The sequence below is a fragment of the Lepidochelys olivacea genome, assembly GCF_965140295.1.
Source record: "Lepidochelys olivacea isolate rLepOli2 genome assembly, chromosome: 6".
Classification (NCBI taxonomy): Eukaryota; Metazoa; Chordata; order Testudines; family Cheloniidae; genus Lepidochelys; species Lepidochelys olivacea.
In genome coordinates, this window is record NC_140416.1 from 10,474,122 (window position 1) to 10,489,118 (window position 14,997).

At 49.2% G+C, this 14,997-nt stretch overlaps 1 protein-coding gene across 2 annotated transcripts; it reads left to right on the forward strand.

The window, feature by feature from the left end:
* Positions 1 to 6,079, forward strand: LOC311521434 (membrane-spanning 4-domains subfamily A member 4A-like). Of its 2 annotated transcripts, XM_084629767.1 has the most exons (8): positions 1 to 72; positions 2,252 to 2,375; positions 2,683 to 2,793; positions 3,251 to 3,307; positions 3,975 to 4,130; positions 4,531 to 4,653; positions 5,028 to 5,149; positions 5,873 to 6,079. In XM_084629767.1, the coding sequence occupies exons 2-7, from the start codon at positions 2,316 to 2,318 to the stop codon at positions 5,112 to 5,114; spliced, it is 594 nt and encodes a 197-aa protein (XP_084485893.1). In that variant the 5' UTR covers positions 1 to 72; positions 2,252 to 2,315; the 3' UTR covers positions 5,115 to 5,149; positions 5,873 to 6,079. The 2 variants fall into 2 exon arrangements, with proteins under 2 accessions (XP_084485893.1, XP_084485894.1); XM_084629768.1 differs by lacking the exon at positions 2,252 to 2,375 and having other exon boundaries at positions 2 to 72.
* Positions 6,080 to 14,997: the final 8,918 nt, after the last annotated feature.

Consider the following 14,997-nt stretch of genomic DNA (forward strand, 5'->3'; position numbering starts at 1 on the left):
AGAAACAGGCGCAGAGCTGGTGAATAGCACTCACGCCGAGAGCCCACCCCGTGCTGAGATAGAGCAACACAGGTGAGCGCCAGGGGGAGATGCAGGTCCCAGGCAGGGCTGGGTGTGTGAGGGGACAATGATGAGGGCAGTGAATGGGATGAGGGGTTTGGGGCTGGATCACTTGCAGGAGAGGTGGCTGGCCTGAGTAGGGTGAAGGACCCTCTGGGGCAGGACAGGATCCCTGGCCAGAGGAGTCTCCCACCCTGGGAACCCAAAATCTGTGTCCTTATCTGTTTCCTTATCCTCTGCTTCCCACTTGCTTCCTAGCTAGAGACTAGGCCTGTTCCCCCATCCCTTGGGGCTTCCCCCACAGGGACCAGGCTGATCCTCCCAGGGGTGCCTCTCTAAGGAGGGGCTGCACTGGCTGGGGACAGAGAGACTGAAAGAGAGAGAATGGATGAATTCAAAGGGGGAAATACAGAGGGATAGAGAGGGTGGAAAAGTGAGAGAGACGAGGCGAGGGAGACAGGCTCTTAATGGGGTCAGGACATGGAACTCCGTTAGCAGGCCATGGGAGTGATGCTGTCACTAAATGGGTTGCACGGAGGTGGTATAAGATCTCCAATTGCTCTCAGGTTTCTGGCTTGCTCTCAGGTTTTCATGGATTCCTAGATTTAAAGGCCAGAAGGGACTGTTAGATCATCTGGTCTGACCACCTGTGTGGCACAGGCCACAGAATGTCACTCAGTTACACCTGTGTGGAGCTCAGTAACTTGTGTTTGGCTGAAGCTTCTTCCAGAACAGCCTCCAGGTTGGATTTGAAGCCATCAAGAGATGGAGAATCCACCATTTCCCTTGGCAGCTTGTTCCATTGGTTAATCACCTGCACTGTTAAAAATGTGTGCCTTGTGTCGTCTCTGTATGACCAATAACATGAATAAACTCTGGTACTACAGATCTATTGTCTGGCACTCTTTGCCAAATAGTTTGCAGAACAACATTATTTGCAGGAACTGCTTGAAATTCCTTCAATTTCTGTTTGGCAATAGGCAAAGTAAAAGCTAATCAGATGTAGTGCAACATCAGCTTCCTCTGAACTTACTCCTTCATCATGCAACATGTAGACTCTGGATAAAGTGTCAGCAATTACTAATTCTTTCCCTGGTCTGTATCCAACTTCCAGTTGATATTTCTGGAGTATTAGCAACCACCTTTGAATCCTTGATGGAGTACTATGAAAAGGTTTTCTGAAAATGGCCTCAAGACACTTGTTGGTTGCAGCCTTTTCATCTGCACGTCAGCACATTCAAGGGTTAAACTCACTCGCACAGAGTCAGACACAATACCACACGCAATGGGGTCTCTACTGAGTGAGTCACACAGTTCTCCACATTTGGAGGATTGTGCTGCCAGTTTTCCATCAGTCGCACGCTAGTCTATATTTTCCCCATCTGTCTGACTTCTAGTGAAACCTGTGTTCCAGTCTCATACGGGATATTTCTTGGCAGTGGACAGTATGCCTCAAACTTCCTGTTTAAGACCTGATTTTTTTTTTAATCTACTGCATCATCAAATAGAAAAGCGTTAAATATGTCTCTCATTTCTTCACCTGCCACAGGAAGAAGTAATGCTGTTTGCAGCCACTCATCTTTTTGTCTGTGCCTCTCCCAGTGCCGTACAGCTTTGCTTCCATTTTCTCCAGTTTTCTGCTGCATTTCCTTCAAATGCAAACTTTCCTGGAGGCTTTAGTTGGTCCAGTGTTTTCCAGATTCATTCTCCTCTAGTCTTACTTTCAGTTTTGTTCTGACACCATGTAATAGCTGTTGCCAACTTGCTGTTATAACACCAGAAAAGACACCAGAGAGTAACAGTAAACACTTTCCTGAGTTTGTGGCTGAGAAATGTACAGATAAGTGTTGCTGGCTCGGCTCCAAATACGGCTCCCTGCATAATGATTTCCCCCATACAACATTATGGGTAACTGGTTACTCCAAAGTCTCTGCTATCATTACATGCCCTGTGTACGTTTTGTGCATGTTAGGCTGCTGAGCTGCCATAAGCAAGTCAGGCTCTTGTACCAGATATGGACTGGCTGCAGAGCCTTTCTCCCAGAGACGTCTTTGCTGTAAAATCCTTTCATGCACTGCCAGGAATGGCTTAACTAAGGTATATTCCACACGGCAACGCCTAGCAGAGGAACGGTATAATACAGTTTTGCATTCCAGTGCACCCCATGACCCAGTCCCTGTTGCACCCACAGGGCTGTCTTTCCTGCTCCAGAGCCTGTGAGGAGTTTGGTCTATATCAAGAGGCTGGGTTCTGTCATGTCGGAAGCAGGACCCCTGATGCAGCGGTTCCTCCAGGGGCAGCCCAGAGTCTTGGGGGTGAGCAACGTGCATGGAGGGTGGCTGAGGGCTGGAGAGTCTCTCTCTCTCTCGCACGTGCGCACACACACACACACACACACACACAAAGCTGTTGCCCCATCTCACAGCTCATCCCCTTGTTGCTCCAGCCTCACGCTCTCTGCCAGCCCTGCACAGCACCTGGGGTCTTTGGGATCCTCTTGTCAGACAGACCCCGCTGCCTGTTAGCCAGTGACTGGACACGGCGCCTGTCTCTGCCCCCTGCTGGTTGTCCTGCCCCCGCACAGAGCCATATGCTGATGGCAGGTTTGTTTCCCGTTTGCAGGCCCTCTTGCTGTTGGTGGGGCTGCTGCAGATGGCCTTTGGTGTCCTCTTGGCCATTTCCCCCTGCGTCTATAGGGATGAGCTGCACGTCCACTTTTACTCAGCAGTGCTGGTAAAGGGGTAGCTTTGGGGGGAGGGATAGCTCAGTGGTTTGAGCATTGGCATGCTAAATCCAGGGTTGTGAGTTCAGTCCTTGAGGGGGCCATTTAGGGATCTGGGGAAAAAATTGGGGATTGGTCCTGCTTTGAGCAGGGGGTTGGACTAGATGACCTCCTGAGGTCCCTTCCAACCCTGATATTCTATGAATGACACATTGCCTAAGCCTCCATGCCCAGCTCTGCCGGTGCCTCTCAGTCCTGACCCCCAACCCCTGCTATCTCACTCCTGGGTTCTCTCCCTACCCCCAGCCCTGCTGATGTCCCCCAACCCACAGCCTTCTTGCTATACCAGCCATGGGTTCCCCCCACCCACACTTCTGCCAATACCCCTAACCTGCAGCCTCCTGCTATCCCAGTCCCTCCCCACCCCAGCTCTGCCGATGCTCCTGATTATTTTCTTTTCCTTTCCAGTTGCTCTTGGCCGGCATCATCACTCTGGCTGCAGACACAGCCCACAGCCTGGCTCTGGTGAGTAACCTCTTGATAAAGCCTGGCCCAGGGCTGCATCAGGGCTTGGTCACATCCCTCCTCATTCCTCTCCCCAGACAAGCGACCCTCCTAAGAGGGACTGTACCCTCTGGGCCAGTTGGGGCTATAAGGCCCAAGGTAGCTGTGCCTTGCACTGGGGAATTCTGTCAGAGGGCGAGGTGGGGAGAAGAGGAGGAAGCCACTGGTGAGGGATGGGCCAGGAGCAGTGGCTGAGGTGAACCACATTTGTAGTGGTGCTCTTAGGGGCAGCTGGGGTACCCAAGGCCCAGCTGCATGAAGGGGACATAGAGCCATAGGCAGATCCAGGGGACAGAGCCAGGACATGGGGCAGCCCTGGGGAAGAAAGAGGTGATCCTGGCCCAGTCCTCAGGAGAGGCAAGGCAGAGCTAGTTGGGAGGGAAGGGCAAGTCAGGACAGGAGGCCAAGCCCATATGTCAGTGTGAGATGGATCCAGAGAGGGGCTGTGCTAGGAGGTGATCTCTTGATGGGGCAGCTCCCCTCTGTACACTGGAAGGACTCTAGGGGAGCACGCTGGGGTTTAGAACTACAGCCGTTATCTGTCCAGGAGCATTGGCAGTCCCCCATTCCTACTCTCCAGCACCCTGGTGCTTCCTAGCAGCGACAACCGTTTCCCTTCATCTTCCAGGTAAAAGCCTGCCTGGTCATCGACATCATCTGCACGGTGGTGGTGGGCGTGATCAACTTATTCTACCTGGTGGACTTGGTGTACGATCCCCATAATCGGTACATCCGGTGTCCTTCCAGCAACAGGTTGCACTGCAGGCGGCTGTACCAGGTCTTGGTGGGTGCCTCCTCCTTGGAGAGCTATAGAAGAGCAATGGTGGGGCAGCCAGCTGGCTGTGATCGGGGGATGGGACGAGGGATGGGAGTTGGAGGAGGGGATATATCTCCTGAGGAACTCAGGCCTGGGCTTCGTTTCTCTGTCCCCCTGGGAACTGTCTCTTGGGGTAGGTGGGGGATTCATTAATTCCTGGAATTCCTCCTCCTGTTGACGGCTTCTTGGAGCTTGACTCACTGGAACTGGACAGGACATGAGAATAGACTGCAGGGAACACTCCTTCCCATTCCTACCAGGGGATGGACAACGGAAACAAACAGGGCTGTCCGGTCATTAGTTCCTCTGATCTGTGCTGAGTCCAGGGGCTTGTCTGTGATTCCCCATCTCCTGCTCTGTTTCCCAGCACTATTGCACAGGCATGCGGGTCATCATCCTGATCTTAACTTCGCTGGGGTTCTTCGTTTCCATTGCCCTGGCAGCCTTCGGGTGCAAAGCAGTGTGTCGCCAGAACTCTGCCGATGATGTGGTAACTACCCCGCTGCTTCTGGGAGATCTGGGGAGGAGTGGGGTTAACACAGAGAGCTGGGGGGAAAGGGATGGAAGGAAAGTAGGGATGGACCCTGGGGGGATAAGCAGAGATGGCGAGAGCATGGGAGACAGGCAGAGGGTGGCTGAGTAGAGAAAGGGAGCAAAGGGGTAAGACTGAGAGGCAGATGGGAGTAGATGCTCCATGGGGTGTCTATGAAGTGTTTATGTCTGTGCCTGGATAAGGGCAGGGAGATACTAAAGAAATGAACAGACAGGCCAGGGAGCAGCTGCCCATGGCTAGGAGGTGATCGGCCAGGGCTACCCCTACTGAGCCATCACTGCTCACCCCATGACTTTGTGTTTTGCTCCCAGCCAGTCGCTACCCTGACAAATCTGCCTGCTTCCCATGAGGCCACCGCGGAGCCAGAGCCTGTGGTGTCAGAGGGACCCACAGCATGAGTGTCCCCTGGTGGAGAGACTGACAGCCCCCCTCAGTGAGCAGCTACCCCGTGCCCCTCAGTGAGAGGCGTTTCTGTTTCACCCTCTCTGCTTTTCCTCCATCAATCCCCCTTGTGGAAAACCCCTGCTAACTGCCATTGTGTGTTGTTGCTGCTCACATGTCCCCTGCTGAGCTGCCGCACCATTGCGCCATGGCACAAGCACCCCCCAAAATCTATTAATGTCCTGCAAGCCAAGGGCCTGTCCTGCAAAATCCTGGATGGGGAGAGGATGGCATAGCACCATCTGATGGGCCCTGCAGCTAGCTAACAGGAAGTGGGCTAGAGAGCAGCCCAGAGCCTGGCACATGTTATGGATTCCCTCAACCAAGCTCTGAACCCAGCTTCATCCATGATGTGTAATTGTTATCTGAAAGCATCTCCCTGAAACCTGGAACTCTCTGATTCATGGAGCCATAGATTCTAAGGCCAGAAGGCACCATTAAATCATCTACCCTGACCTTCTGTATAACACTGGTCAGTGCATGTCACTCAGTTACCCCTGCACTGCGCCTGATAACTTGTGTTCAGCTGAAGCCTCTTCCACAAAGGCATCAGTCTTGATCTGAAACCATCAAGAGATGGAGAATCCATCATTTCCCTTGGTAGTCTGTTAATCGTATGCACCATTAGAAATTTGTGCCTAATTTCTAATTTAATTTGTCTGGCTTCAGCTTTCAGCCATCGGTTCTCATTATGCCTTTCTCTGCTCGATTACAGAGTCCTGGTATTTGATCTTCCACAAGAAGTCTACCAGGGGCATCTCCTCCTGCTTTAATGAGTAGGTCTATCAGCGAAGCTGCAGGCATGGATCATGACATGCATTATTGCTCCAAGGAAATGGCTTTGCGGCTGATTGAGGTGTGCTGCCGTTCCCCGTAGGATGGTTTCTTAACATGTAGAACACCCCCTTCTTCAAAAAAATAAATAATCCAGTTTCACCTTGCTCGTGGTTTGGTTGGTTTGTTTGTCTCTGTGATGAGGTTTACAGACCCCACAGGAGTCAGGAAAGGATTAATCGGAGCCCAGTCAGCCCTGCCCTGTGACACCTGTGCAGGTGTCAGTCTTTGAGGGAAGAGCTAAAAAGGAAGAACCCAGCTCTGTTGCTGCCTGGCTGGCTAAGAGAGCAGATCTGACATGCTCACTGAGAAAGAGAGAAGGCTGGTGGAGGCCAGGAAGAGGGGGAGACTGCTGCTTAGTGCAGCCTCCCTGTGGGAAGGGAAGAGTTTTTGTTTCTTTGTGTTCAGTTTGGACTTTGGTTGCCCTGGAAGTGGTGGAACATTGATGTGACCTAGCTAGGGCTGCGTCACGTCAGCCCGGAAGGGGTTGAAGGCTGGGTGGATCAGCTGAAGGCCTGGAAGAAAACAGAGGCCGAGCTACTGTGGTGCTGGTGGTCTATGCTGTGAGGGCGTGCGGCCACAGTCTCCTAAAATCTCTCACTGCTGAATGAAAACATGGAGTGTTAGCCCATCAGCTCCAGTCACCTGCCCTGCTGGTATCCCCGCTGTGAGGGGATACTCATAGGAGACATTGCATCTTTCTCCTACTGGGGAGAGGTGGTGCCCTACAGGGACAGCAGGAAAAAGGGCAGAGAAGTCTTAGACACCCACATATAAGACGGAACCAGGTAGAGTTGGTGGAATTACTAGTGTGAGTAGAGAGGGGTGAAAGGTTTTGGCCAAAACTTTTTATCCACAACCTTTTTTTTCCTGGTGAAAAATGGAGATTCACTAAAAAACAACAGGTGAATTCATGTCCATGTTGCCAAATTGTTTGGAAATTGTTGGAAATAAACCTAAAAAAATTCCAACCCCCCTCCCAATTTTGTTTACACATTTTCAAAACTAAACTTGGGAGGGGAGGGGGTCCAAAATAAATTTTTGTTTCAAAATTTCCTTTAAAAAATTTAAAATGGGTGGGATTAAAACAAAACATTTTATTTTGTCAAAACATGCGTTGTTTTTTTTTAACTTTTGACTTGCCAAAAATGTCATTTTCTTTTCAATCCAAACCAAACTTTTTTAGACTTTCCTGCACCCCCAGGAATTGCCAGTGAACTGAAAAACCTGTTATTTGCACAATTCTGTTTGTGGGTAAATTATCAGATGGACTGATTTCAGAGTAGCAGCCGTGTTAGTCTGTATCCGCAAAAAGAAAAGGAGTACTTGTGGCACCTTAGAAACTAACAAATTTATTTGAGCATAAGCTTTCGTGAGCTACAGCTCACTTCATCGGATGCATGCAGTGGAAAATACAGTAGGGGGATTTTATATACACAGAGAACATGAAACAATGGGTGTTACCATACACACTGTAACGAGAGTGATCAGGTAAGGTGAGCTATTACCAGCAGGAGAGAAAAAGAACCTTTTGTAGTGGTAATCAAGGTGGGGCATTTCCAGCAGTTGACAAGAACATGTGACCCTCTACATTAACATTCCACACAAAGATGGACTACAAGCCATCAGGAGCAGTATCCCCGATAATGTCACAGCAAACCTGGTGGCTGAACTTTGTGACTTTGTCCTCACCCATAACTATTTCACATTTGGTACAATGTATACCTTCAAATCAGCGGCACTGCTATGGGTACCTGCACGGCCCCACAGTATGCCAACATTTTTATGGCTGACTTAGAACAACGCTTCCTCAGCTCTTGTCCCCTAATGCCCCTATCCACTTGCGCTACATTGATGACATCTTCATCATCTGGACCCATGGAAAAGAAGCCCTTGAGGAATTCCACCATGATTTCAACAATTTCCATCCCACCATCAACCTCAGCCTGGACCAGTCCACACAAGAGATCCACTTCCTGGACACTACAGTGCTAATAAGCGATGATCACATAAACACTACCCTATACCGGAAACCTACTGACCCCTATACTTACCTACTTGCCTTCAGCTTTCATCCAGACCACACTACATGATCCATTGTCTACAGCCAACCCCTAAAATACAACCGCATTTGCTCCAACCCCTCATATAGAGAAAAACACCTACAAGATCTCTATCAAGCATTCTTACAACTACAATACCCACCTGCTGAAGTGAAGACACAGATTGACAGAGCCAGAAGAGTAGCCAGAAGTTACCTACTACAGGACAGGCCCAACAAAGAAAATAACAGAACGCCACTAGCCATCACCTTCAGCCCCCAACTAAAACCTCTCCAACGCATCATCAAGGATCTACAACGTATCCTGAAGGATGACCCATCACTCTCACAGATCTTGGGAGGCAGGCCAGTCCTTGCTTACAGACAGGCCCCCAACCTGAAGCAAATACTCATCAGCAACCACATACCACACAACAAAAACACTAACCCAGGAACCTATCCTTGCAACAAAGTCTGTTGCCAACTGTGTCCATATATCTATTCAGGGGACACCGTCATTGGGCCTAATCACATCAGCCACACGATCAGAGGCTCGTTCACCTGCACATCTACCAATGTGATATATGCCATCATGTGCCAGCAATGCCCCTCTGCCATGTACATTGGCCAAACTGGACAGTCTCTACGTAAAAGAATAAATGGACACAAATCAGATGTCAAGAATTATAACATTAAAAAACCAGTGGGAGAACACTTCAATCTCTCGGGTCACTCAATTACAGACCTAAAAGTCGCAATATTACAACAAAAAAACTTCAAAAACAGACTCCAGCGAGAGACTGCTGAATTGGAATTAATTTGCAAACTGGACACCATTAAATTAGACTTGAATAAAGACTGGGAGTGGATGTGTCATTACACAAAGTAAAACTATTTCCCCATGTTTATTTTTCCCCCTCACATGCTCTTGTCAACTGCTGGAAATGGCCCACCTTGATTACCATTTTAAAAGGTTTTTTTTCTCTCCTGCTGGTAATAGCTCACCTTACCTGATCACTCTCATTACAGTGTGTATGGTAACACCCATTGTTTCATGTTCTCTGTGTATATAAAATCCCCCCACTGTATTTTCCACTGCATGCATCCGATGAAGTGAGCTGTAGCTCACGAAAGCTTATGCTCAAATAAATTTGTTAGTCTCTAAGGTGCCACAAGTCCTCCTTTTCTTTTTGCAGATGGACTGAGTCATTCTCCCTGGTGGGGAGCATGTGTGATTTTTTTCCTCACAAGTTTGTTCTTTGCAGCTGCCTGCAGAGATTTCAGTTTATGGGGTTGTTCACTTTGCGCTGTTGTGCTGTGTGATTAGTCACCTCAGTCAGGTGGTATTGCTGCTGGTCCTTGACTGGATGGGTAAAACCTTTGAAGCAGGAGAATAACCAGTAACAGAGAGCAATAACTTATCTCTGTAATTAATTCTAATTTGGGCTAAAATTTGTGAAGCTATCAGGACTTGCAGCTGCTTTCCCGAATAAAATGATGGCCTCCAAATACTTATGTGCAACGAAGAACATGACTGCAGCAGTGTCTTTGCTCTCTGCATAACACTAAGAATAGCAGGAATCAGCACGGGCACAGCTGAGTTCCAGATAACTATGTTTACTAACACATAAGGCCTATATATATATATATATATATATATATATATATATATATATATATGGTCTGTTGAGTTCTGGTGGCTTCTCCCATAGAAGACATCGAGGTTCACTAGATGACTCCAAACTATTTAAAGGGATGTTATCCCATTCCTATACACTACAAACCCATAAACTGTGGCAGAGCAGGCTTGCCGTGTTTATTTGCAAACCATATATTTAATAAGCTTCCAGGATTGTCACTCGGAAGCCTGTTGAGCCAGCGTGAAGTGATGGAAGTGGCTACAAGCGTGGCTGAGAGCTCTTTTTGATCAGAATATTACCAGCTTGATTCATCACTGGGATTCACCATCTGTTACCATCCAATTTTTTAAGTTCTCAGCCAGTAAATTACAGCCTGGGCTTTCAGCTAGTGTTATATACTTAATTAAGTGATAAAGAGTCAAGAAGGTTCCAAGAAAAATACTTAGAGACAGATCCTCAGCTGCTGTCAATTGTTATAGCTCTGTTGGCTTGAGGTCAATGCGCTATGACAAGTGACACCACTGGGGTGTCATTTAAGAAAAACTCATAGGGGAGAGGAGGCAATAGATGAGTAATGAATGCCCACCAGCATGGTGAAGGTTTGAGAGCTGCGTGACTACATCACATTGCAATCAACTGCATTCTGTACTGCTAGATCAGAAAAGAACAGTGTTTGAAAAACTGCACTTCTTCTAGATGTAAGCAGTGTCAGGATGAGCTCCACCCTGACATCTGGTGGTGAGGTGTGGCAAGTTGTGGAAAAGAACTTCAGGGGCCGATCTCATTTGCATAGGCACACCCACCACGCCTAGAATGAGACCATAGCTGCCCAAATGGTCACTTTGGCTGCTGTGGGATCCCCAGTGTCTCTGTTATTGGGGCAGGAAGAATAAATTGTTATTACCCTGATTATGGGAACTGTGCTTGGAACTGTATGTGGCCTTTTGTTATGATGGAGGGATTCACCATCAACTAAGTAGCACTCGCTAGGCAAGGGTCATGGGTTCCAAAACTGTGTGAATGGAGAGAGGCTGGGGACAAGTAGTAGTACTTGGTGGCATGGGCCCCTTGGTGAGGGCCTTACATGCTGATTGCACTTCCTCCTCTCTCCACTGTGGAATATCAGAGCTAATTTTGATTTCATTAGAAGTCTAGTTATAGGCTGCTGAGCTCACTTTGGGCTGACAGTGCACCAGCACTGGGGCTCCCCTACTATAAGCTGAATTCACCTAAGAGCTGAAATCACTAAGTGTTGTGTTAAGTAGTGGGGGAGCCTGAAGATATATTGTGGAGCAGTTTGCGGGACGGCTGGTGAAGCAGTTCGACGCGGAGCAGTGTGTGGATGGCAGGAGCTGCTTGTGGGCCGTGGAGCTGAGTTCGTGCGGCAGCTGAGCGAAGGAGTTGTGGGGCGGCTGGCGGAGCGGAGCGCAGCTGAGCGAAGGAGTTCGTGGGGCGGCTGGCGGAGCGGAGCGCAGCTGAGCGAAGGAGTTCGTGGGGTGGCTAGCGGAGCGCCGCTATGGAGCTATGGGGCGGTCAGCTTCAGATCACGTAAGGTGCCTCTTACCCCCGTCCCATTTCCACCCAGGTTGGGAGGTAAAGCTCCGCCGATAAACTTTCGAACTCTGGGGCTGCCCTGACCAGGGACAGAGACTTTTGGGGCATTGGACTTTTGGGACTTTGGGTGATTTGGGGTTGCTGGACTCAAGAACCAAAGGGAAAAAGGGCATGCCCCAATTTGCCTGGGGTGGGGTTGTTTTGCTCATGGGTTGTGTTATGAATCCTGTTGGTGGTGTTTCCCCAACATAATGCCACATTGTTTCTCTCTGTTATTAAAAGACTTTTGCTACACTCAGACTATGTGCTTGCGAGAGGGGAAGTATTGCCTCTTGGAGGCGCCCAGCGGGGGTGGTATATATTTTTCCCAGGTCACTGGGTGGGGGCTCGAGCCGGTTTGCATTGTGTTATTGGAATGGAACCCCTAGATATTGAACCCGGCCCTTGTTGCTGCCAACTCTGACGGGCAGAAGGGTTACATTTTTGGGGGCTCGTCCGGGATCGCCTGGGTCAGTACCCCTCGCAAGCACCTGTTGAGTGATCCACTACATTGGGAAACAATTTATATTTTTTTTTGTTTGTGCTTATATTTTGAGGAAATTACTGTTTGTATAATGGCTAATATGTCAGGTTTGTTGGGCCCTGGCTCAGCAGCTTCTAGCTCGGAGGCTGCAGCCTCGGCTGATGATTGGACAAAAGCTCTGGGGCAAATATTGGAAAAGGTTGTGCTGCCCCATGCTGAGTCAGACTCTTGTCGTAAGTTAAGATTATTTGCTGGGGAGGAGGAGTTTGAACCCTGGTTAGAGCATACCACTGAAATGCTGCAAGAGTGGGCCGTACCAGATGCAGAAAAGCGAAGATGCCTCATAGAGAGCCTTGGCGGCCCAGCATTAGATGTGATTCGCACCCTGAAGCTCATTGACCCTGGGGTCAGTGTGAAGGACTGCCTAGAGGCCCTTGAACACAACTTTGGGAGCGTAGAGGGCCCTGAAGACAGCTACTGTAAGTTCCTTAATTCCCGACAACAAAAGGGCGAGAAGGCTTCAGCCTACATACAGAGACTGGAGAGACTGCTTCAGAGAGCTGTCATGAGGGGAGCAGTGACTGCTGAGCAGATGGATCAGACCAGACTGGCTCAAATTGTAAGAGGAACTCAGTATCAGAACCCGATTCTACTTCATCTCCGGCTAAGAGAACGACGGGAACATCCCCCAAGTTACTCCCAGCTGATAAAAGAGGTCAGAGAGGAGGAAGAAAGGCAGGCTGCCAGTGAGTTTTGGGAAGCCCAAACATCGGAGCCAGCCAGCACAACACCACTGCAAATGGCCAGTGTACTGATGGTGAGCACCAGAGAGGAACTTGCCCAACAAATGCAGGTCCTGACGGAACGGATAGCTGAGCTGCAAAGTACCGTTGACCGAGTTAAGACTTCTAGGAATAAGAAGCCTCAAACTGTGGCGATTGAGAAGCCCGCACTTAGAGCCACCATCCCCCCCAGGCGAAGGGGGAAAGGTCAATTCTTCTGCTACCGATGTGGTCAGGATGGACACAGTGCTGCCAAGTGCCGTAATGAAGAAAACCCCTCCTTAGTGTATGGAAAGCTGAGGATCAGTTGGGAGAGATCCGGTAGCTGCCAGAGGGTCTGGGGACGGGGACCCCCCAGGTCTGCAGGATTTGAAGATTCCCCCAGAAAAGACTGTCCAGCTGGGATCCCTGCAGGACTGATAGGGCCTCGAGCAGAGGTCATGGTGAGGATCGAAGGGGTGGAGTGTAAAGCAGTGCTTGACACTGGATCTCAAGTGACTATTATATTTCAGTCATTCTACCAACAGATGCTTAGGCACCTGCCTATACAGCCACTGACTGGCCTTGGCCTATGTGGCCTCAGCATGGATGAATACCCCTATCAAGGGTATGTCATAGTGCACCTGGAATTCCCAGAGGAGGTTGCTGGGGTAAGAGAAGAGGTAGACACAGCTGCCTTAATATGCCCTGACCCTAAAGGGACTTCCGATGTGTCTGTGCTGATAGGGACCCAACTCCAGTCTCTTCAAGGTACTCGCGGATTACTGCAGAAGGCGGGCTGGGGACCAGTACCTGAATACCCTGATGATCCATACGCTTTGTGCTGAAGCCTATAGGAAAATTGAGAGCGCTAAAAGGGACACATCTGAGCTACCGCTTGGGGCACTGAAGTACGCGGGCACAACCCCCTTAGTAGTGCCTGCAAGGACGGAGCAAGAAGTGCTTGTCATGAGTACCTGTCTGAAAGGCAGTAAAGGGACGTTAGCAATGATAGAGCAGCCGATGGGAGGAGAGCTCCCTGAAGGAGTGCTGGTCCCCAGTGGAGTCATAACCCTACCTGCTGAAGCCCAGGAAAGGGTGACTATACTGATTGCTAATGAAACGAGTCGTGATATTTTTGTGAAGCAAGGACAAAAGATAGCAGACCTCTTTGAGCCTGAGTCGATTGTAAAACCCCAGTATGAAACTCCAGTTTCGGCAATAGACCCAGCAAAGTTTGACTTTGGAGATTCACCAGTGTCCGAGGACTGGAAAGATCGCCTGAGGAAGAAACTTTGTGAAAGATCCAAGGTGTTCTCACTGCATGAGTGGGATGTGCAAAAGGAGTAGAGCACAATATCAGACTACATGACTCTCGACCTTTCAGGGAGAGATCTAGGAAGATTGCTCTCTCTGAGATGGAAGATGTGCGACATCATCTTCAGGAGCTGGCTGCGAATGGCATCATTACAGAGTCCCGCAGCCCATACGCCTCACCCATTGTGGTAGTCCGCAAAAAGAATGGGAAAATCCGGATGTGTATTGACTACCGCACCCTAAACAGCCGTACTGTGGTCGACCAGTACACTATGCCTCGAGTGCAAGACGCCTTAGACTGTTTGCTGGGAAGCCAGTGGTTCTCTGTGTTGGATCTTCGAAGTGGATACTACCAGATCCCTCTGGGAGAAGAAGATAAGGAGAAGACAGCCTTCATCTGCCCATTAGGGTTTTATCAGTTCGAACGCATGCCCCAAGGGATTTCTGGAGCACCTGCCACCTTTCAACGTCTCATGGAGAAAGTTGTGGGAGACATGAATTTACTGCAAGTGTTAGTTTATTTGGATGACCTGATTGTGTTTGGAAGAACCTTAGAGGAGCATGAAGAAAGACTTCTTAAAGTGCTTGATAGGTTGGAGGATTATGGTCTGAAGCTTTCAATTGACAAATGCCAGTTCTGCAGAACCTCAGTGAAGTATGTGGGTCACATTGTGTCCCAAGAAGGTGTGAGTACCGATCCTGATAAAATAGAAGCACTCACTACATGGCCACGTCCAAGTAACTACAGAGAACTCAAGACCTTCCTTGGATTTAGTGGCTACTACCGCAGATTTGTGAAAAACTATGCTACGATTGTAAAGCCTCTGAATGATCTTACCAGGGGACATCAGTCCAGCAAGAACAAATCTAAGTCCAAGAATAAGGGGAGGTCCCCAAAGCCTCCTGTGCAGAGACACAATGGCCCCTTTGCACCATTTGGGCCACGGTGGGATGAGAGATGTGAAAGGGCTTTTCGAGAAATCATTACTTGCCTAACTCATGCTCCAGTCCTAGTTTTTGCTGACCCAAGCAAACCATTTATCCTGCATACTGATGCCAGTTTGGAGGGTCTGGGAGCAGTCCTGTACCAGGAAGTGGAAGGCAAATGTAAACCGGTAGCCTTTGCCAGCCGAGGATTGTCTGATAGTGAAACTCGCTATCCCACCCACA

Coding starts and splice junctions, on each gene's coding strand:
- LOC311521434 (XM_084629767.1), top strand. CDS start 2,316: ATGTCGGAAGCAGGACCCCTGATGCAGCGGTTCCTCCAGGGGCAGCCC. Junction 4,131..4,530: donor GGCGGCTGTACCAGGTCTTG/GTGGGTGCCTCC, acceptor TCTGTTTCCCAG/CACTATTGCACAGGCATGCG. Junction 4,654..5,027: donor AGAACTCTGCCGATGATGTG/GTAACTACCCCG, acceptor TTTTGCTCCCAG/CCAGTCGCTACCCTGACAAA.